This window comes from Macaca nemestrina, chromosome 3, assembly GCF_043159975.1.
Source record: "Macaca nemestrina isolate mMacNem1 chromosome 3, mMacNem.hap1, whole genome shotgun sequence".
Taxonomy (NCBI): Eukaryota; Metazoa; Chordata; class Mammalia; order Primates; family Cercopithecidae; genus Macaca; species Macaca nemestrina.
This window is the reverse complement of record NC_092127.1, coordinates 138,814,059-138,838,542: the sequence shown is the minus strand read 5'-3', so window position 1 is coordinate 138,838,542 and position 24,484 is coordinate 138,814,059. Positions and strand designations below refer to the sequence as shown.

Sequence of the window (24,484 nt, the reverse complement as noted above, 5' to 3'; positions counted from 1 at the left end):
TCAAGAGGTTAAAATTAAGTTTATAAAGTAAAACAGTTACATTAAGCTATGGTTAATTGACTGTTGAAGGAAAATCTGTTGTGAATTTAGTGTAGCCTCTGTACAGTATGTATAAAGTCTACAGGAGTGTACAGTAGTGTCCCAGGCCTTCACATTCGCTCAACACTTACCACCCAGAGCAACTTCTCCGCCTGCAAGCTCCATTCATGCTAAGTGCCCTATATACCTGTACCATTTTTTAATCTTTTATATTTTTACCGTAACTTTTCTATGTTTAGATACACAGATACTTACCATTGTGTTACCGCTGCCTACAGTACTCAGTACAATAACATGCTGTAAAGGTTTATAGCCTAGGAGCAGTAGGCCATACCATGTAGCCTACATGTGTAGCAGGCTGTACCATCTAGGGTTGGGTAAGTACACACTAGGATGTTTGCACAATGATGAAATCACTTAACACATTAATCAGAACATATCCCCATTGTTAAGCAATGCATGACTGTATGTTACCACAAACCAGTGGTTCTCGGGGGGCAGCATTGCCCCAAGAGGCAGTTTGGACAATTGTCAAGAGTTTTTTTTTTTTTTTTTTTAAATAACTGCTAACAGTGGAGTGGAGGTAGAGGGCTAGATATCCTGCAGTGCTCTATTCCTGGACCATGAAATTTGACCAACTTCCTGCACGACTTTCAAATGGACTGCTAGACATACATGTAAGTTAAAACCTATTTAAAATAATCAAACTCAGAACCTAAAGCAGTTTTATGTATAAATATTTTTAATAGTTTTGATAAACATTAAACATCAGTTTTTATTTAGTATCTACTGTATTTCTTCATTTTCTTATACTTTCTGTATAGAGCAGCTTCCACTCCCAAATTTATTTGCATAAATAAATGTAAACGTCTGTCTACTTTAGACATGATGTTGATTTTTATGGGTACGAGTGCATCTTATCTATGGATCTTCTTTCGGGATAATATAAGGACTTTATAAAATACTGTTATAAAAAGGGAGAATTGGGTTGAGAACCACTGTTCTTTCTTTTTTAATATATATTTTCTTTTTTATTTTATATTTTGCTCCCAGTCTCCAGACTGGTGAGAACCACTGTTCTAAAGAGTAGAGACTCTAGGTACAATGGAAAATGATTATTGAAGAAACAAAGCTATACTGTCCCCAACACACACATGCACACGCAAGCTTTTGGATGTGACATTCTACTCTGTTGTTAAGATGCCTGAGACCCTTGCAACTTTGTTCTCTTTATTGAGGAAAAATAAATTTCTCACTTTTTCTATATTACAGAAGCAGGCATTTATCAACTGAGGAAATGATATATTTCTTACTAGGATTGTTGATATTTCCTTGACTTTTATCTTCTAAAATATAAAGAGATTTTGAGTTAGTTATATTGAACATCTGTTTATCCAGAAAAGAAAGATCTGATTAAAAATTAAGCAAACTCGGTTATCTCTGGGAGTGGGTCTGAGGGGCAGGGTAATAGGTTTATGGGTATGTGTGGGGTTAGGGGAAGGGTTTAATTTGTTCTCATCTGTGCTCTTTGAATTTTTTTTTTTACCATCAATATGTGTTTACATTAAAATAAAAGTTAAAATTTTGTTTACAAAAAAGTATTTTCTACATATTGAACTTAGATTCCCAAGTACATTAATACCTAGTATTCATTGAGTGTTTACTGTGTGCCATGCATTGTGCAAATGCTTTATGTACACTGTCACCTTTACTTCTTAGTCTTATTAGCAAGGTATAATTATCCATATTTCACAGATATTCCCTAAAACATTCATGCAATGTTTTGAGGAATGCCATGCATAAAATCACGGAGGTAATTGGTGCTAGAAATATCAAATTTCAAATTTGCTCTGAATTACTATGCTATACAGATGCTTCTCGACTTATGGTGGGGTTGTGTCTCAATAAATCCAATGCAAGTTGAAAATACCGTAAGTCAAAAATGCATTTAACTCACCCAACCTACAGAACATCATGGCTTAACCCAGCCTACCTTAAACGTGCTCAGAACAGTTACATGAGCCTGCAGTTGGGCAAAATCAGCTAACATAAACTTATTTTATAATAAAATATAGAATGTCTCATGTAATCTATCAAATATTGTACAGAAAGTGAAAAAGAGAATGGTATGGGTACTTGAAGTATGGTTTTTACTGAATGTGTATGGCTTTCAGACCATTGCAAAGTCAAAAAATCCTAAGTTGAACCTGATAGAGCAGGAGCACCATCATCTTGGACAAACACCGCCACTTTAAATTCCAGCTCCCTTTCTAGCCTCATGCATTTCAAGGAAATCACCTCTTCTAACTACAAGCAGACAGAAGGAGCAAACAGTAAAACACAGATAAAACAGCTGGGGCACAAAGGGAGGTGAGGGGAGAGTCTCTTGAGTAACTCCCAAACTTCACCCTCATACAATGGGCCCCAGTAAAACGGTGGGCCTTAATAAGCACATTCCTTTCCCTTCAGGTGCACTAAGTTAGGGAAGCTAAAAGCAGACTTGGGGAATATGCCTGCAGCTGCAGAACGATGTAGTATGGGAACAGACACACAACTCTCCCTCCCAGATAAGCACAACAAAGAGACACAGAAGCAGTCCAAGCCTCTGATAAACTCTCCCACCCTGAATCCTTAAAAACTCTTAGTCTGTAAAAAAGTGGGCCTCTAACCTCACTCGGCCAGAAGGCGCCTCTCAGGTTTTCTCTAAAATAGATCTGTCCTAACTGGCAAGCCACCTTTTCGTGTTTCTTTCCTCTTTCTTTAATTCTTACAGAACCATTGTAACTTGGAGACCATCTGTACTACCAAGTGTGTGCCTAGCATTGAAATATTATGATATTACCATATTTTAACAGCTTTGAAGCCAAATAGCAATTCTAGGTGCCCAAGATAGAGGTGGATAACTAAATCTGTTTGGAAGACAAGTGTAGCACAAAGTGAACAAAGCTTGAAAAGTTTGAGTCCTGGGTGTCTCTTTCTAGCCTATTATAAATTCCTTAATCTTCTTATGTTCCATGTTCTCATCTCTCAAGTGTCAATAACATTTATCTCATTGAGCTCCTGTGTACTGTTTTCACATCACCTTTTTAAAAGCTACACACAGCTTTCCAGGAGAGGGCACAATACACTGTAGTCCCAGCAAAATCTAGTGGCCTATTGGACGATACAGAGTGTGTGAGGAGCACAGAATGGCTGGTCCCAGTACTGGCACGCTGCACAGTCCTCATTCACAGTTCTTGGATGATACTATTTCTATGTCTACAGATTCCCTCACCCTGGGAAGCCTGCCTCATTCTGGAATAGACAGGCCCAGCTGGAAGCCAACTGTTCCAGTTTAAGATCAAGTGCCTTTTTTGATGTTTGGCCCAGAGAACCATAATAGCAGCCTGCTGCTCACACTGAAAGTTCTCAACGTTTTCGCTGTCTGGCTTGCAGACTGGGGTATTGGCAAGTGTACAGCCCAGATGTCTTCCCCAGACCCCGTAAGACTGAACTAACTGAATGATTATGGTAAAGGACTTAGAATCCATGGTGCCTCCACCCCCAGTAAAGAATGTAGTACCAGGTTTTTCATTCAGTTGTATCATTTTTATTCCTAAACAAGAAAGAGGTTTTCAGATAATAACAAAGGCAGCTACTATTTACTACTATGCTACTACCATTCATTTTGCTGGGTACTTTATCTCATTAGGTCTTTAATCAGCCCTGCAAGACAGAAGCTTTCCTCATTTTACAGATGTGAAAGCAGAGGCATAGAAAAGTGAAGTAACTTATATAAAGTTACTGAGAGGAAAGAGACAGAGGCTTCCTGAAGCAGGTCTGTCTGTCTACACAGCTCACGTTCATCTCCCGCCATGCTCACTGGCTGCTTTCAGATAACCACAGTTTGATGAGCAAGACCCCCGTGACGGCACTGTGCAAACCCAGGACCAGCGAGCTGAAGAGATGTAGATGCACAAGGTGTGTCGTCAGTGTCACTAGAGATTCACTTCAAAGTTGTGGCCAAATAAATCCAACAGTACAAACTTGGGTCAATATAAAAGAGGTCCTGGACCCTTTTCTCTGAGCCTATGTTCTCTGAGCCTTTATTTACTAGAAAACGCTGTTTCTGTACATAGCACGCAGCTTCCATTGCCAGCAGTGTTACGTGAAGTTCAGCACTGTGTGGCTGGATATAGTTTTTAAGATGCCAAATATCTAATTTCTTTAACAGATCATCATTTCCATAATAACAAAACCTGCAAAAAATATTTTCAAAGTACTGCATGAACTCAGGAGAAAAGATTTTAAGCATTGGACAGTGGCTTGCACCCTGAGAGTCTATGGTTTCATAGTCCTTACAAATATTCCTATCATGTACATGTGACTACTGATGGCTACATTTAATAGATGATAATTATGAGGCATAGACAGTCCCGTGCATATCTAATGGTGACTATACTCCCCAAACTGGCATCTTCCCCTCTGACATGCCTATCAGTTGCTTACCAGGTACTGGAAAAGGTTCTGGAATTTTCATTCCTAAATGAGAAGGAAGTTTTCAGTGACTTACAGTTTGCTCCACTGAGTATAATTTTCAAACTCTTGTCTGCTGAGCTTAAGAGATGCAAGTACCCAAGGCCCCGATGCACTATAGTTTCTGGCTTTTTATTTAAAAGTTCTCCTTACATAAACCCTCATACAAATCCACACCAAGATTAGAAGAGTCGTCTGCCATAGCACTTCACTGAGCGTGTTTATGCCAGGAGAATACCGTGTTTTGTTACCTGGAGATACAGGCAATGAGATGTTAGCCAAGACTAACAGTCAACTTGTGCATAAAGTTAGGTTTCTATTGAATAATTTTTAGCTGTAGAACCTGGAAGGTGCTGGATTGATGCATCCAGATCCCAGGAGCCTTTCCCTCAGCCATATCCAGAGCAGAACTAACTTTCCTGCCCCAGAGACAATGTTCCAGGAGCACATGAATGCACAGGGGGAAAGGGACTTTCTCTACGCTTCCCCAGCTAAATATTTGTAAATGACTGGCAGGCAGCTATAAGGGAAATATTCATGAATAATAGTCTCATGACAGTATTCTCTTAAATGCGTGGGGAATCCTGCTCACCTCATTCTTGGGCTCAGGGAATAAATAGAAAGCTGTCTTACCTGGTATTTCGGTGGGTTCAAGGATTTTCACACCTAAAGGCAGAAATGAATATTGGTTTGTATTAAACAGTTATCTTATATTGTTAATACTCTCTTGGGTCTATCCTTCCTCCATTTCCAACTCAAAAAAAAAAAAAAAAAAAGGGGCAGGGAGAAAGAAAAAAGAAACAGCAACAACAAAAACACCAACACCTTTCAGTGGCTCTTCATTCTCCATGTGACAGAGTCCAAACTCCTTAGCCTGGACTTTAAGAACTTCCACAATCTAACCCCTGTCTCTCCAACTTTATCTTCAGGAGGCAGTCCTAATACATCAGTTTGTGGATGACACAGTACTGGTTTTACATTTCTGCTTGGTTTAGCTCTATTGTAATTATAGTTATTAGCTCCGTGACTTTGGGCAGACTACTTAATCCCTCCTAACTTCAGTTTCTCATTTTGCAAGAGAAATATTTACTTCTTACGTTTGTAGTTAGTGAGGATTAAAGGAAAGACCGCATAAAAGTGCTTGGTACACTGCATGGAGCAAAAAAAAGAACTCAATAAATGAAGTCCCTTTCTTCTAGTCTAACTCATTCCTCAAACTCTCCAGGCTCAGTAATATTTTTTCTCTTTTTTGAGAGACAGGGTCTCACTGTGTCACCCAGGCTGTGGTGGGGTACAATGACACGATCATAACTCACTATGATTCTCCTGCTTACGCCTCCCAAAGAGCTGGGATTATAGGTGTGAGCCACTGTGCTGGCCTTCCACAATGTTCTTAATCCTAGGAATCCTCATTGTCTCCTAACCATGTAGCTAGTCTCAGTAAATAGATTATTTACCAGGTGAAACAGTGAGCCCCTGACTTTTTATTCCTAAGGATGAGAATAAGAACTATTTAGTAAAAAAATGCAATCAGCTTGAAAATTAATTTGACCTTATACTTGACTTCTGTAGTAGAAAACTCAGAACGTTTTGAGAAATGGCAGGGGACAAGGTAACAAAAAGAAGGTATTTAACCCACTGGAGCCTAACTGATGATAAGAACTAAGGCTAGTGACCCAGAATCTCTCCTAGGTTAAGCATCTCTTGTTCATTTTTTAAAAATTCAACCCAAAGACCTTGACCCAAAATTGTCATTATATGTAATATATAAAATATGCTTCCTAATTATATAATATGTTATAATTTGGAAAAATACAGAAAATTATTAAAAATTAAAGTTCTCTTAAAACTGCAGATCTCAGAAATACTCTACTCATTCTTAACATTTTTGGTGTATTTCAATCATTTTGCTATGCATACATATGTATGCATATACATTTTTTAAAGTTGGTATCATACTGTATATGCTGTTTTATATCCAATTATTTACCATTGTATTAAGAATACTTTCTTCTATCTTTAGATGGTTTCAAAAACATGATTTATAAATTGTCTAGTGTTTCATGATATAGATAGTATTTTATTTAACCATACCCAACGGTTGGACACTGAGGCTGTTTCTAAATTTTTGCTACTGTCAAATAAAAATTATAGGAGACCATCGCTTTAGACTAAGTTTCTGCAGTAGGCCCCAAAAGACCAGACTAAAAATTGACATGGAGTCGCCCATGCTAAAGTTCCACACCACCTAAACTAAGTTGTCTGACCTTCTAAGAAATTAGGAGAAAGAAATAACAGAATTTCCCAAACAGGCCAGTTTAAAATCTTCAATCAGCTTAACAAATGAAGTTCCTGCTGCTTCAATCCTTACACACAAAAAAGGTAGCCTGAAATAAACTGATGTTAACTAATCAGTTATTTTTCTACTGTTCTGTCTAAAAGTAACTAATATACTCTCTTCTTTGCTTCCACTTTCTTTGGCTCTTCTTTGTCTTTAAAGCCAAACTTCTGTGCTCAGCTCAATGGAACACTTATTCTGTGGAATAAAGTGTTGTCCAATTCTAGAATCTCAAATAAAGCCAATTGATCTCTTTAAATTTGTTGTACTTTTGTCTTTTGACACTACCATAATACTGTGATAAGCATTTTTGTACACAAATCTTTGTGTTCATCTCTAATTTCCTTGGGACAAATATCCAAAAGTGTTTTAACCGAGTCAAAAGGTATAAACATTTTTAAGACGAGTAATACATACTACTAAATTGCTCTCCAAAAAAGTTCCAATTTATAATCTCACCAGTAATTTATGAGACTGTTCCTGTCCCGGTACCCTTGAGGACATCTGAGTAATTTTTTTTTTTCAAGACAGAGTCTCATCGTGTCACCCAGGCTGGAGTGCAGTGGCACGATCTCGGCTCACTGTAACCTTCACCTCCCAGGTTCAAGTGATTCTCCTGCCTCAGCCTCCTGAGTAGCTGGGATTACAGGTGTGTGCCACCATGCCTGGCTAATGTTTGTATTTTTAGTAGAGACGGGGTTTCACTATGTTGGTTGGGTTTCACAGGCTGGTCTTGAACTCCTGACCTCGTGATCCACCCGCTTAGGCCTCCCAAAGTGCTGGGATTACAGGCGTGAGCCACCCAGCCCGGCCATTTGAGTAATATTAAAAATAAAACAAAAACAAATACTTGAGGATGAGATATACTTTGGATGTACTAAATAATCAAATGGATATAGCTAATGGCATATATTAATCAATATATGCTGGAGATAGAAATAAATACAAAGAATAGTCATTTTAATTTAGAAAAAACGACACTATTTGTTATGCCCTGCCCAATACCCTAGAGGTCACAAGAATGTGGGGAAAAATTAGCCACACCTTCCTCTATTTGGTGGGATGACCTAAAGATGGTTAGACGGGAGAAACAGAGTTGCTATGTCATTTTTCTAAAGAATTCTACCTGAAATCCAGGAGGGTCTCTAATATACCAAACCAGTAAGCTAAGGTGAGCTCTGCCTTCCTCCCACTTTTCTTACCATGACATTCTTCCCTGTTCCCACATGTAAAGGGAGATATATTACAAAATGTAAGCCCCCAGAATTTATATAAATGTCTTACCACGGTCTTCAAGCTTCTGGTTTTTCTCACCTGAGTCACAAAAATAAGCTCATCAGTTTTTAATGTTGGAACAAAACAACTGGCAGTTACTACAGCTACAGCAAAATTATTTTCAAGAAATATGAAAATATTCCCACCTGTAAAGGGAGGTATCTTGCAAAATGTAAGCCCCCAGAATTTTTTTTTTTTTTTTGACACGGAACCTCGCTCTGTTGCCAGGCTACAGTGCTGTGGCACGATCTCAGCTCACTGCAACCTCCAACTCCCTGGTTCAAGGGATTCTCCTGCCTCAGCCTCCCAAGTAGCTGGGATTACAGGCACACGCCACCACGCCCGGTTGATTTTTGTATTTTTAGTAGAGATGGGGTTTCACTATATTGGTCAGGATGGTCTCAATCTCCCGACTTCGTGATCTGCCCGCCTCGGCCTCCCAAAGTGCTGGGATTACAGGCATGAGCCACTGCGCCCGGTCAAGCCCCCAAAATGTATAAAAATGTCTTACCGTGGTCTTCAAGCTTCTGGGTTTTCTCACCTGAGTCACAAAAAAGAAGTTCATCAGTTTTAACCATGACACAAAAGAACTGGCAGTTACTATTGCTACAGCAAAATTGCTTTCAGGAAATATGACTATAAAGAACCATTTGATATGTCCAGGAAACTACCCTACTAAACTTACGTTGTCAATCAGAGTCTAAATGTACCTTAGCTAATGAGCTGGAACATTCTCTGCCCCCACTATTAAGAAAAGTATTACAAATAGCTTGTCTACCAGGGATCTCAAGGAGCCGAGAAAATGTCTATGTTGAAGAGTCAGCTAAAGTCCCTGTGAAGTGATCAGTAGAACCTGTGACTGCAATGGAACAATAAAAAGAAGGGCTGCTAAGAAGTCCTCAAGGTGTAAAGTGCTTCACTTCTATCAGGACAGGAAGTATCTTCCCAAACATGAAATAAACTGCATGTTTTAAAAAGGCTGGAACCTCTTCTCTTTTCAACAAAGAAAAATTTACTGTAGCCACGTAAACCAAACACATGATAAGGAACTTACATGCAAAGAAATGATTTGGGCCATATATCCTTAAGTGGAAACTTTAAGAGCATCTAATCACCTACATATTTTAGTTAAATAACATTAAACATCAAGCATCAGCATATTTGAGAGATGCAAATATGCTGAGTTCTGTGTTTTCATCTGAGTATTTGGAGTCACATAGGTTCATTTCAATGACTGAATACAGAGCTGTACCTAAGAAGCCCCCAGAACTGGTCAAGAATGACTAGCTCTTCATTCTCACCACCCGTATTCACCAGAAAGTTTCCATGTTGTTCAGATCTCCAAAAAGCCAATTCTCTCATTTGAGAAAGGTACATTTCCCTAGAATAGCTTCTTTATTTTTTTCTTCTCATATAGGCCAAGTCACTGCTTTATATCTGCAAATATTCTTCAGCTAAGAAATACATTTGCTAAACAAGAAAGAGCTATTAAACATCCAGGTGAGGATTATTATTATTAACTTTGGAGACAGGGTTTCACCCTGTCACCCAGGCTGGAATGCAGTGGGCGTGATCTTGGCTCACTGCAACCTCTGCTTCCCAGACTCAAGCGATCCTCCCGCCTCAGTCTCCCAAGTAGCTGGGACTACAGGTGCACACCACCATGCCTGGCTAAGTTTTGTATTTACAGGTGCACACCACCATGCCTGGCTAAGTTTTGTATTTTTTGTAGAGATGGGGTTAAACCATGTTGCCCAGGCTGATCTCAAACTCCTGGGCTTAAGTGATCCACTCACCTTGGCCTTCCAAAGTGCTGGGATTACAGGCATGAGCCACCATGCCCAACCAAGATTATTTTTAAAAATTAGAGCATACTCACCAGGGTTGTAGACATAGACGGGTTGAAAATACTCTGAAATACAGACATGTTTTCATTACATGGTACTATGCTTAGATGTGAATGTCAGGTTCAGTCTATTTTTAAATGTTCATTAATAATAAAGATTTAGTTGGCTTATATTTAAGAAACATAAAAATATGGTTATTATGAGAGACATAAAATTTCAATTCAAAGACAAATGGATGTGGATTCACTTTTTTTTTTTTTTTTTCCTGAGACGGAGTCTTGCTTTGTCGCCCAGGTTGGAGTGTAGTGGCACGGTCCCGGCTCACTGCAACCTCTACCTCCCAGGTTCAAGCAATTCTCCTGCCTCAACCTCCCAAGTAGCTGGGATCACAGGCACCTGCCACCACACCTGGCTAATTTTTATATTTTTAGTAGAGCCAGTTTCACATGTTGCCCAGGCTAGCCTCAAACTCCTGACCTCAGCAATCCACCCGCCTCAGCCTCTGGATGTGGATTCATTTAAGTTACATGAAAAAAAAAAAATTCACAGGAAAGCTAGCCAGGAAGACAGCCAGAAACAGACCCTTGTTTTTGAACTTTTTTTGTCTCTCTTCTGATACCTTTGGTATGTTTTTAAACTTTTTAATGAGGAAATCTTCAAAAGGATCCGCCCAGAGCATGTCTTCATCCAAAGGCATTTTTGGTATCTTCGATTCAAATTTATTAGGCCTATTTGATAATGCTGTTCCTTAATACTCTTAGAATTTTCTACCTTCCCAAATCTTTCCCACAGTCCTCTAAGAAAGATTTTTTTTTTTTGTCACATCCTCTTATTTTTCCCCGAAGAAGTTAAAATCGACCATATTACCCTTGTGTCATCCCATTCTCCTCCCTCCTTGACCTATATTCATGCCATTCCTTCATTGGTCTCCCAAATGTTATTTCCTAAGATAAGAAAATACAGGAACAGGAGCTAGCTCTTTGCACAGGAGTCAAGCGGGGAATAGCTGAAGATGCAGGGGAATTAAGGAGTCCTTAAACTCCTGTAAAGTCAGGCTCAGATGACAGCGGTATGTTCCCTTTATGCCCAGGCCAGTGCAGTGTTTGAGAGAAGAGCCACAGGCAAGTCTGTGGGTGGGGATGAGGGTGGCAGTGGGGAGCTGGCAGCAAAGGCTCCTAGGCCCTCCACCGGAAAAGGTACTAGCAGTAGCACAATTTAGCTTTGAGAAAATGATGTCTGACAGTATGACAGCACAGTGGTGGGGTGGCTCTGACCCATACCTATGAGAAGTCACTGATAAAATTCCTACTGTAGGGATAAGACCTTAAAGCATACCTTACCTAGGTTCTCAACACAGTTTTCAGTTTTTAGTCCTGAAACACAAAGATAAAGCTTTATTAGTTAGACATAATCTACCCTAGTAAAATATTTCAATTCATCTATGGCTATTGGTAACCGAATCTGTCAGCTCCTGGTCTATCAGACTCATAATTAGTAAGATGCAAATTGCAGGCTGGGCATGGTGGCTCATACCTGTAACTCCAAGGCTGATGCGGGAGGATCGCTTCAGCCCAGGAGTTCTAGACCAGTCTGGGCAATATAGGGAGATCCCATTTCTACAAAAAATTTTTAAAAATAATTAGCCAGGCATGGTGGCACACACCTGTAGTCCCAGCAACTCAGGAAGGTCAGGTGGGAGGATCACTTGAGCCCAGGAGGCTGAAGCTGCAGTGAGCTGTGATCACGCTACTACACTCCAGCCTGGGCAACAGAGTGAGACCCTGTCTCAATTATTTAAAAAAATTGCAGAACAATTATATTTTAGTATTTACAGTACAGCCACCAAACAGCCATATGACCTCTGACAAAACACCTAAGCCTTCTGGAATTCAGTTTTCTTATCTGTATCTTTTACTAGGAGACTGCTTCAAATGACTTTCAAGGGCCCATCCTGGGCTGATACTTTATCATTCTATTCTATAATTAGTCTGCAAAATTTAGGAGAAAATTTACCTGTCCAACTAATCCTCTCTTCAGATACTAAATATCCTCAACAAACCTATCCCTCTACTACAACAATTCCTATCCTTTGAAGAAAAAGAATCTCAATGAGACCTTCAACATCCTTTAATATTTGAACAAAGATCCTTCGCATTCATATAAAGGAAATGAGTTGGTATGCACCAGAATATTCATTTGTATATGAGGAAATCCACAGTATTTGGAGAACAGAACGTGGCATCTGACAGTACTTTTTGTAAGGTCATAGATGTTCTCACTGGTGATGCCCTAGAAAAAGTTGTCAGTGCTGCAGTGATTCCCCTGAGACTTGACAGAAAGGGAATCTACCAGCCAACAGCAGTAAGGTAAGAAGGTTAGTGAGACAGCATACAGATCTGGTGCAGTATGAGCCATATGGAAGGCCTACCAGAATGCACAACGAAGGTCCAGATGCCTCGCGGTCTCTATTCCATACCTGACGAACACACTAATCTAATCTGGAAGTTCAGCTACCTGAGGAGGAGCCTCTTTACCTACAATAGGAGAATCCCTAGAGAGGCCTGGCTCCTAAAAAGATACATACTTCTATAATCTACTCTCAAGTCCTGCTCCATTTGTAGTGAGTGTCTGAACCAAAAATCCAGGTGATTTGGTCCATTTTCTACTGGTCCAGGAAATAACAGATCTGTTATAATCTGGACAGTGCCCTGAGGTTAAACTCAGGCATTTGACTAGACTAGAAATTTAAAAATTGGTTCTAGAGATTATTGCAAAATATTGTCTCAGGGCATGGTGGCTCACACCTGTAATCTCAGCACTTTGGGAGACCAAGGTGGGTGGATCACCTGAGGTCAGGAGATCGAGACCATCCTGGCCAACATGGTGAAACCCCATCTCCACTAAAAATACAAAAATTAGTCCAGTGTGGTGGTGTATGCCTATAATCCCAGCTACTTGGGAGGCTAAGGCCAGAGAATCACCTGAACCCCAGAGGCAGAGGTTGCAGTGAGCCAAGATCGCGCCATTGCCATCCAGCCTGGGCGACAAGAGTGAAACTCTGTCTCAAAAAAAAAAAACAAAAACAGTTGTCTCAGCAGGAGATGAGTGAGTACGAGCCTCATCCAGAGAGCTTATTTGAGGATAAGGTGAAGGTGAGGGGAATTGTGGATGAGAAGGCTACAGATGTAAGTTGAAAGATGCAACCTGGAGACCAGGCACCAGGGGGATTTTGAAAGGCTTTGTCTTTCGTCTGTAGCACAAGTTAGAGCATGTTTCTCAAAGTGTACTTTTCTAGCCACATACTTCAGAATCACCTGGGTGCTTATTAAAAAGGCAAATTACAGGACCAAAGCCAGGACTATTATTGCTGCATACTTTCTAGAGGGGGCTGCCTTGTAATCTGCATTTTAAATAAGCACTCCAAGTGATTTTTATGCACAAAATTTTTGAAGGCCTCCTGAATAGAAAAGAATGGGTATCTTTATTTATTATATATTTTTTTCTTTTTGAGATGGAGTCTCGCTCTGTCACCCAGGCTGGAGTGCAGTGGCGAGATCTCGGCTCACTGCAACCTCTGCCTCCCAGGTTCAAGCAATTCTCCTGCCTCAGCCTCCTAAGTAGCTGAAATTACAGGCACCCACCACCACGCCCAGCTAATTTTTGTACTTTTAATAGAAGCAGGCTTTCACCATGTTGGCGAGGCTGGTCTTGGACTCTTGACCTCAGGTGATCCACCTGCCTCATCCTCCTAAAGTGCTGGGATTACAGGCATGAGCCACTGTACTGGCCTCTTTAATGTTTAACACAGAGTCATTTTGTTAATATTGCATTTCTCTTCCCTATTTAAACTCTGGATTTAATTTTCTATTTAGCATTTTCAATAGCAGTAATCAAACTATTTTGAGTTTCTGAAGAAGTAGCAGGGTTAAAAATGGATAAGAGAATTGGTTCAGAAATAAAAGGAGAGGCACAAATACATAAGGAATGAAAAAGGAAACCTGACAACAGATTCAGCAGATGTAAAAAGACATGAGAATATTATGAACAGCTTTATGCCTACTAATTTGAAATACAAAGGCCAATGGACAAATTCCTAGAAAAATTTAACTTACTAACCATTAAGTAGTTTAAAATTTTTCCAGAAAGAACATACCAAGATAATTCAATTTTTATAGACAGAGTACCAGAGAGAAGGCAGTGGCACAAACAGAACTCCAGAGATCTGCAAAGGGTTTCCCTCAAGTATTCAGTGGAGTGCTGATCAGATTATATGTGTGAGATAACTACCCAAGGCCAGAGAAAGAACCCGCAAGGTCAAAAATAGTGTCTATTCCCATCAACCAGGCTGGAAAACCTTATAATCCACAGGCACTAAGTAGAGTATTGAGAAGAGTACAGCCTCAGCAGTGAGAAATAATGAGTCCTAGATTAAAGTGACTCTGGTTCTGCCTAGAAAATCTGAAGAATCAGCCCTAAAACAATCAAACTGTTTTAAAGTAAATTAACTATGTACCAGAACAAAGCTCAAGAATATTTTTAGAAATATAAAATTACCATGCACACAACAAGGTAAAATTCACAACATCTTGCACCCAATCAAAAAATACCAGCAAAGAAGCAGGAAAATACAATTCATCATGACAAGAGAACTCAATCTAATGAAACTACCCCAGAGCTGACACAAACGTTAGTATTATTAGAAAAGTAAATTAAAGTAGTCATTACAACTGTATTCCATGTGTCCAAAAAATAGATTAAAGGTGTTGTCTTACCTCCAGTTGCCACACAAAATACCAGAGACTGGATGGCTGAAACAACAGATTTTTGTTTCTCATAATTCCAGAGCTGGGAAATCCAAGATCAAGGTATTGGCAGATTCAATTTCTGGTAAAGGCTTTCTTCTTGCCTTGCAGATAGCCACCTTCTCACTATATCCTCATATGTCAGAGAAAGAGCAAAGCCATGGTCTCCTTTCCTCTTCTTAAAAGGACACTAGCCCCATCATAGGTACTCCCACCCTCATGACCTAATCTAAACCTAATTACTTCTCAAACCTACCTCCAAATACCATCACAGTGAGGATTAGAGCTTCAACGTATGAATCTTGTGGGGAGAACATTCAATAGTGAATGTCAGTACTACTAACAGGTGTTAAGTAGAGATGTGGAAGATATAAAAAGACCCAAAATGAATTTCTAGAGATAAATTTTCTGAGATGAAAAACACACTAGAGAGAATTACTGACAAACTAGACACTGCAGAAAAAAGATTAGCAAACTTGACATATTGCGGTATGCAGAATAATACCCTTCTTAAAGAGGCCTACGTCCTATCCCCAGAACCTGTGAATATGTTCTTTTACATGGCAAAAAGAGAACTATGGTTGCAGATGTAAATAATGTTGCTAATTAGCTGGCCTTCAGGTGGGGTATTTAGCTTGGATTATCCAGGTGAGCTCAATCTAATAACATAAATCCTTAAAAGTGGAAAAAACAAGAAGTAGAAGAGAGGATCAGAGAGATGCAAGGTGCAGAGGACTCAACATGCTGTTTCTTTCTTTTTTGAGACGGGGTCTCAGGGTCTCTCTCTGTCACTTAGGCTGGAGTGCACAGTGGTGCGGTCATGGCTCACTGCAACATCAAACTCTTGGGCTCATGCAATCCTCCCATCTCAGCCCACCACAGGCAGCTGGAACCACAGATGCATGTCACCATGCCTGGATAATTTTTTTATTTTTTATTTTTGTAGAGGCAGAGTTTCACCATGTTGGCAAGGCTGGTCTTGAACTCCTGACCTCAGGTGATCCTCCTGCCTCAGCCTCCCAAAGTGCTGAGATTATAGGCATGAGCCGCCACACCTGGCCATCAACATGCTGTTTCTGACTGAAAATGGATGAAGGAGGCCGTAAACCAAGGAATGCAGGTAACCTCTGGAAGCTGGAAAAAGAAAGAAAACAGATTCTTGCCTAAGCCCCCAGGAAGGAATGCAGCCCTACCAACACCTTAATTTCAGCTCAGCAAGACTTATGTCAGGCTTCTGAAATACAGAATTGTAAGATAATAAATTTAGATGTGCTGTTTTAAACCATTAGATTTGTGGTAATTTGTTATGGCAGCAATGAAGTACTGAAATATACAAAATAATAGAAAACATCTAAAAATGAAACAGAGAGAAAAATACTAATAACAAAAACCATTAGAGTTTCACTGAGCTGGAGACAACCTCATGCAGTTTAATATACATATAAACAGAATCCCTAAAGGAAGAAGAGAGGGGTGAAAAGATATTTGCACAAACAGTACTCACAACTTTCCTAATGTGATGAAAACTATGAACCTACAAATCCATAAAGTTCAATGAACTCCAAGCACAAGATACATGAAAAAAAAGACACTAAGTAACATCATAATCAAATTGGTCCAAATAAGTATGATAAACACAAAGTCTTAAAAGCAGCCAGTGGGGAGAAGGGGGGTTAAATAAAGAGGAACAGAAATGAGAAGCACAGCAGATTTTTTTGTCAGAAGCAATTTAAGTAAAACAACAGGGAAGCAGTAAATTTGTAAACTACTCAAAGAAAAGAAAAAAAGATCAATCTAGAATTCTATACCCAGTGAAAATAGCTTTCAAAACTGAAGGTGAAATAAAGACTTTTCATACATACAACACTTAAAGGTAAATCTGACAAAAGATGGAAAAGATAACCTCAACACTATTCGGATACAGCTGACAGAAAATAAGACCTAAATAAATGGAGATTTTATGCTGTGTTCATGAGTTGGAAAAGTATATATTTTTAAACTCTTCTCATATTGATCTATAAATGCAAGGCAAGCTTAATCAAAATCCAAGCACAAATTGTAGACATTGACAAGGTGATTCTAAAATTCATATGGAAGCATAACGAACATATAATCACCAAAACGACTTTGCAAGAAAAGAATACGATGAACACTACCTGGTTTTGAGGTTTATTATATAGCTATAGTGATCAATATATGATACTAAGATAAAGATAAATCACCAGGCGCAGTGGCTAACACCTATAATCCCAGCACTTTGGGAGGCTGACGCAGGTGGATCACTTCAGGTCAGGAGTTCAAGGCCAGCCTGGCCAACATGGTGAAACCCTGTCTCTACTAAAAATACAAAAAAATTTAGCCGGGCATGGTGGCACATGCCTGTAGTCCCAGCTACTTGGGAGACTGAGGCAGGAGAATTGATTGAACCCGGGAAGCAGGGGTTGCAGTGAGCTGAGATCGCGCCACTGCACTCCAGCCTGGGTGACAGAGTGAGACTCTGTCTCAAAAAAAAAAAAAAAAAAAAAAAGGTAAGCTACAAATTGGGAGAATATATTTGCAAATCACATATCAAACAAAAACCTCGTATCTACAATACATAAACAATTTTCAAAAGATAAGAAAACAATCTCATTAAAAATGGACAAAAATCTTTGAACAGATGTTTTAGTAAATATATACAAATGGCAAATAAGCATGTGAAAAGATGCTCAACATTATTACTCATTAGGAACATGCAAATTAAAACCACAATAAAATATCACCACATATCTATTTAGAACTGTTAAAAAGACATCTATGAAGTGTCGGCAAGAATGTGGTATAGCTAGAACTCTTATGCACTCCTGGTGAGAATGTAAAATGGTACAGGTACTCTGGAAAACCATTTGGCAGCTTCTTTCAAAGTTACACATATACCTATCATATAATCCAGCCAATGCATTCCTACACATTTACTCAAGTGTAATGAAAGCATATGTCCACACAAAGACTTGTACATAAATGTTCATAGAAGTTTCATTTGTAATAGCCAAAGACTGGAAACAACCCACGTGCTAATCAACAGGTGAATAGACATGTAAACTGTGTTATGTCCACTATTCTACAACAGCATGAATAAACTATTGATACATGCAACAACACAGATGAATCTCAAAACAATTATGCCAAGTGAAAGAAGCCGGGCAAAAAAGAGAACATACTGTATGATAAGATTTGGATGAAACTCTAGACACTGCCAACTAATCTATAGTGGCAGAAAGTACATTAGTAGATGCCTGGGGGGATTGGGAAACAGGGAAAGGGAGGAGAAAGGAATTGCAAAGAAGCATGAAACTTTTGCAAGCAACAAATATAAAATGCTCATAGTCTTGACTGTAGTGATGATTTCATTGGCATATACATATATCAAAACTTACTAAATTTTACTTTATGTGCAGTTTATTATACCAATTATAACTCACTAAAGCTATTAATTTTTTTTTCTTAATTATGAGGATGAGATGAACAGGGCAGGACTAGGTTTTGAATCTGGTCTCTAGTTTCCTACCAACAGAAGCCCTTCACATCCCTGACTTGTTAAATACTGGAGAATTACATGGCTGTCATGTTAGCAGAGAAGTCTACAGTTAGAAACATTAGATGCAGTCTGGACAAGAGTAAATAAAGCCCTCCCACAAGTTCCCATCTTTTTCAGATCCAAAGAAATTACAAATGTCAATGACTATACTCACAGCAGATTAGAATCTCTGGCAACAAGACTACGTCAGAATTTGTAGGTCACAAGGACTTCCTCTTTCTGCAGGGCTGCTACTGCTAGCCTGTTAACTGGTCCTGATTGAGACAGACTGTCTTATTGAAAGAAAAGTCATGATTGACTAAACCAGTATCTTATTATGTAATACGTTCTCTCTGAACTAAATTCCCATAAGGTTGGACAAACTCTCAAAAGCTCCACTGTCATATGGAAATCTCACCTCCAATAAACGGTCAAACCTGGCTCCTAAAACCTAATCCACTTTCACAAACATGTGGCTGACCTGCAATTAGATCTGTGGTTTTTCTAAACAGTGGCTGAGGTGTTCACAGGGCTACCAGAGAATATTTTTATTTATTTATTTATTTATTTATTTATTTATTTATTTAAGATGGAGTTTTGCTCTTGTCTCCCAGGCTAGAGTGCAATGGTGCAATCTCAGCTCACTGCAACCTCTGCCTCCCAGGTTCAAGCCATTCTCCTGCCTCAGCCTCCCAAGTAGTTGGGACTACAGGTGCCCACCACCATGCCTGGCTAATTTTTGTATTTTTAGTAGAGACGGGGTTTCACCATATTGGCCAGGCTGATCTAGAACTCCTGACCCCGTGATCCTCCCGCCTCGGCCTCCCAAAGTGCTGTGATTACAGATGTGAGCCACCACGCCCAGCCTCCAAAAAATATTTTTAAATTTCAAGAAAAACACAGCCAGGCTTGATATCTGTCAGACACCGTGTGAACTACTAGCTTGAGGTAAAACTCAGTTTTAAAGTTACACATTATATCATGTTACACACTGTTTGATGACACATGTTTGCTGTATTAGTCTGTTCTCCCACTGCTATAAAGAAATACCTGAGACTGGGTAATTTATAAAGAAAAGAGGTTTGATTGGCTCATGATTCGGCAGGCTGTACAGGAAGCATGGCAGGGGAGGCCTCAGGAAACTTACACTCATGGCGGACGGTGAAGGGGAAGCAGGCTCATTTTACATGGCCAGAGCAAGAGGAAGAGGGAGAGGGGGAAGGTGCTACACAATTTTAAACAACCAGTTGTTGTGAGAACTCTATCGTGAGAACAGCACAAGGGGGATGGTGCTAAATAATTAGAAACTGCCCCCATGATCCAATCACCTCCTTCCAGGCCCCACCTCCAACACTGGAGATTACAATTGAGCATGAGATTTGGGTAGGGACCCAGATCCAAACCATATCATTTGCAAAGCTAGGTCTCTTTAGCAATTGTCACAAAAAGCTAGTATATGTGAAAATCAGTGTGGAACAGGAAATGAGATAGTACATAATCTGATTCCAGGGTCTGAGAAGCTGTGAACGTCCAAAAAGCAAACACATCCCATTAGCAAGTAATTATTGTTACAATAATAGTACTTTAAAAAAGTATGTGCTATTTTTCAAAAGTTTACTAAGGTGTTAAGATATAAATACTTACTGATTTGTGGTATTCATAAATACCACATTGATTTTCACATATACTTGGTTTCATTACAATTGCTAAAGATCCAGCTTTGCAAATTTATGATGTCATCAAACAGAATGTACTATGATATAACATGTAACTTTGAAACTGAGTTCCACCTCAAGCTAGTAGTTCACCCAGTGTCTGACAAATATCAAGTATGGCAGTGTCTGTTGTGAAATTTAAAAATATTCTTTGGCAGCCTGGTGAATTGCTGTAGCATTCAGGGACACTTCAGCCACTGTTTAGAAGTACAAATTTCTTATGGTGTTGGGTATGTCACTTCCTATTAGGCCTAGGGACATGGATCTTATTGATGTCTCAATCCTAGACAATTCCAGACAACAGTACAGAAACTTTGCTACTCCTAGGAAATGCTACAGAAAGGTGCCAATCAGAACCAATGGAGACACTTAACATTTAAAGAACATGTCCGGAGCTGCACGCCCCGGCCATAGCGAATAATAACTGACGATTAAAAACGCCTGAGCTCTATTCATTTCCACCTTCTACCTCCTCCCTAGATTTACCTTTTTCCCTGTATTAATACCTCATAAAAGATGGCGCTCTTCCTGCTTCTTCTTCACCCATTTTTCCCGCGCCCGCGAAAATTACTACCTGACAGCGCAGGTGCAACATGACGTTAGACCAGAGAAACCAATACCTATCTGGCCACGCCTCCACTATGAGATCATTTTCGCCTTGGCCCAACCCCTTCCCCTCCAAGTGTATATAAGGCACTGCATTACCGCCATTAAACGAGACTTGATCAGAGCACTGTCTTGTCTCCATTTCTCGTATCTCTTGTTCCCCAAATTCCCACCCCCTCCTCCAGGGCCTGCTTCGACTATCCCGCGGGCCGGGATAAGAACACACAAGGGCTGGGGGTAGATTTATAACAAATAAATCTAGATAGTCCTGTAGGCTCACCTTCTTTCCGCCTTTTTGATGGCTTAGCAGAGAGCTGGCTCAACAGGTCTCAGTAAACTCTACAAAATACTACTACAAGCCACTGGAGTCGAGAGGCTCCTCCTTTCTATCAATGCTACTTTCCAGCCAGGGAACAATATTCCCTGGCCCTCTTACTCTATAAATTATGTAGAGTATTATACAGGCTGGCCTCTCTCTATGGAAACATGGACCAAAATGCCAGATAATCTCTGCTTCCTCTGTTCAGTAAAAAAAAAAAAAAAGAGAGAGAGAGTTCAGGGGATGATATGTGCTCTACTATTTCTCTGTATATAAATTTTCTTCATATAAACCTGACATATTTGCACTGTAGGGTGGAGGGAGTCCCAAAGCCATGGCTTCCCACGAGGTATTTATAATTCATTCACCGTCCTCCCAGTCGAGGTATAATTTTCCAATGGAGTAATTTTTTTTTAAGAGATGGGTGTCTCACTATGTTGCCCAGGCTGCACTTGAATTCCTGGGGTCAAGGGATCCTCTTGCCTCAGCCTCCCCAGTAGTTGGGTCTACAGGCACACACCACTGCACCCAGCCCCAGTGGAGTAATTTTTAATGATAATGGATGTAGCTTGATTATACAGCTAACATTTCAACTTTATCACATTTTCTAGAAAAAGAGCATAAAAGACAGTTAACCTGGGCTAATTTTCTATTGAGGAAGAAGAAGGGTTTCTGTTACTCCTTTTCTCAGAGTTCACTCACATCGGCTTGGATTAATACCAAGATTAACGCCTATGACCACCAGGAACTCTGTTATCTAAAGAGACGTTGATTTTCTCTCCACTTCCTAATGAACAAAGTTTCCAGCTAACTAGTTTTTGAAAAACTCACAATATATTTTTATCTTGGAAATCACAGGCAAGTTTAAATCATTATTGTCGGACTGTGTTTAGCACACTAAACTTAATGCAGTAAAATTGTTTTTTACCCCTTTTAGAAATACTGTCTTTTTTAATCCAAAGTCTCAGTTATATCCAGTCACAATGGAACAAGATTCTGACTATATCCTCCTTAGCTAGGGCTCTTAAAACACTTGGCCATTGTTCTTCAGACTATTTCAAACTGCCTGTCTTTAAAGGTTACTCCAGGGAGTTTTTGATCCTGCCTTCCCATCTCTAGATGGCGGCAGAGGACTCCAACGCAGGGTTAAATCAACACACCCGAGTACAATGGCTGACTGTCAGAGCTCCCTAAACACATGGTACCTGTGCACCTCCACAATGGCCTGCACTTCTCCATGAGGGCCTGAACTCTGGCGCTTTCAGAATCAATCCAATAGAACCTCTTTGGTTCTTTCATAATCCGACTCACAAACATGGAGTCTGTGGGCTCCATGGCCCACCGCAGCCCATCAACCAGACCCCTATGCTAAATTTAGCTTGTAGCCACTGCAGCCAGGGCTTTGATATAACTAACGGTTCCACAAATGGCATCTGGCCAAAGGCATCAAAAGCACCAAAAGCGGTACCATTTCTGTCAGCCCAGCTGCTGCAGCTGGGATTTTGGCTGTGCTATGCTGGTAAAGTTTCACAAGATTTGTGTAGGGAGGGAGGGTCTATGGTATAACTCGAAACTATGGCCAATTTCAAGCTACTGTCACGTAGGGGGAGCTGGAAAGAAGACATGCATACCCACAATCCGTTCCCATGAGCTCATCTAAACTGGCCCCAGCTGGCTTGGTTTCGGGTCAGGTCCAATGTATGGTTGGTGAGAATGAGCACTTTTCCTTTTTTAAAAAATGAATTTTATTGTATATATTTAAGGTTTACATGATATCACAAAATACATATGGATAGTAAAATTGTTACTATAGTGAAGCAAATTAACATAGCTATCATCTCACATATTTTTGTATGTGTAACGAGAGCTAAAATCCACTTATTTAAGTAAAATACAATTTTATTGACTTTAGTCCTCATGTTACACATTAGATCTCTAAATCTATTCATCCTACCAATCTGCTATTTTGTATCCTTTGATCTACATCTCTTCAGTTCCTCTCCCTACACCTGTGGTAACTACTGTTTCATTCTCTCTCTTGTTTTTGATCTCATATATATTCCACATATAACTGAGATGATGTAATAGCTTTCTGTGTCTGGCTTATTTCACTTAGCATAATGTCCTCCAGGTCCATCCATGTTGTAGCAAATGGCAGAATCTCTTTTTTTAAGGCTGGATAATATCCTATTGTATATATACCACATTTCCCTTATCCCTTTGTCTGTTGGTGGACATTTAGGTTGTTTCTATATCTTGGTTACTGTGAATAATGCTGCAGTGAACAAGGGAGTGAAGATATCTTTATGAGGTGGTGATTTCAACTCTTTGGGGTGTATACCCAAGAGAGGGATTACTGGGTCATATGGTAGTTCTATTTTTTTGTGGGGGTGGGTGGGAGGGTTCTTGTTGCCCAGGCTGGAGTACAGTTGTGCAGTCTCGGCTCACTGCAACCTCCTCTTACTGGGTTCAAACAATTCTCCTGTCTCAGCCTCCTGAGTAGCTGGGATTACAGGCATGTGGCACCACGCCTGGCTAATTTTTGTATTTTTAGTAGAGATGGTGTTTCACCATGTTGGCCAATCTGGTCTCGAACTGCTGGCCTCAGGTGATCTGCCCGCCTCGGCCTCCCAAAGTGCTGGGATCACAGGCGTGAGCCACTGTGCCTGACCAGCAGTTCTATTTTTAATTTCTATTTAAAATAGAAACCCCCATACTGTTTTCCATAATGGCTGCACCAATCTGCCTTCCTACCAATGGTGTTCTAGTGTTCCCTTTTCTCCAAACCCTAGCCAGCATTTCTCATCTTGTCTTTTGCCTTTTTTTCCCTATCTTTTTGATAAGCACTTTTCCTTTCAACACAAATTTACTCATTTCGCTTTCATCTGCTTCTTCTAGAATCGTCCTTCTCAGGTGCAACTCAGTTGCAGGACCAGGGTGAGGCAAATAAGGTGCCTAGAGAAAATTTAAGGAGGCACTCTCAGTAATATACAAGTGCAGGGACAGCCCTAAGTGAGGACTTCCTTAAAATTTTCACCCTAGGCACCCCAATAGCCACACAGCTTCTGCCATCCAATCATAAATGGATCTGTCCCTACCTAAAAATCAATGTCTCATTAGCACTTCCCTACCACCCAGCCTTTTTTTTTTTTATCTCATAGTACCTTGGCTACATTTAGTCAAGGTCTAAAAGTCTATCCCACTTTAAGGCCTACTGCACGCATTACTCCACTGGACCTAGCAGCGATGGTTTTTGGTTCAGTTAGGCAATCACACCTTCAAGACCTGAAAAGGCCAACCCCTCACCAGTTTACTCAGTTTTGCAGAAAAATACATGGCAGTGAATAAAGCATACTGTCTAGCAGCAGAGCAGCATCAGACATGTTCCTTTAACGCAAGTCTTCACCGGAGTCCAGGGCTGTTCTTTTGCCTCCAAATTACAGCTCAGGTTCAAGGAAACAAGATTACACAG

General features: G+C 40.0%; 1 protein-coding gene across 9 annotated transcripts in view; it reads right to left on the bottom strand.

Moving 5' to 3' along the window:
- The window catches only part of LOC105477265 (ADP-ribosyltransferase 3 (inactive)), a 106,753-nt gene that overhangs the window by 3,860 nt on the left and 78,409 nt on the right, over positions 1-24,484 (bottom strand). For 5 of the 9 annotated variants that reach the window (XM_071093517.1, XM_011733693.3, XM_071093516.1 and 2 more), the window contains 7 exons: positions 11,355-11,387; positions 10,047-10,079; positions 8,679-8,708; positions 8,177-8,206; positions 5,188-5,220; positions 4,528-4,560; positions 1,353-1,385 (listed from right to left, as the gene is read on the bottom strand). In XM_071093517.1, the coding sequence (XP_070949618.1) occupies positions 1,353-1,385; positions 4,528-4,560; positions 5,188-5,220; positions 8,177-8,206; positions 8,679-8,708; positions 10,047-10,079; positions 11,355-11,387 (225 nt within the window). Of the gene's footprint in view, positions 1-1,352; positions 1,386-4,526; positions 4,806-5,187; positions 5,221-8,176; positions 8,207-8,678; positions 8,709-10,046; positions 10,080-11,354; positions 11,388-24,484 lie in introns of those variants that run through there. The other 4 variants (XM_071093519.1, XM_011733696.3, XM_071093518.1 and 1 more) reach the window with 3 other exon arrangements.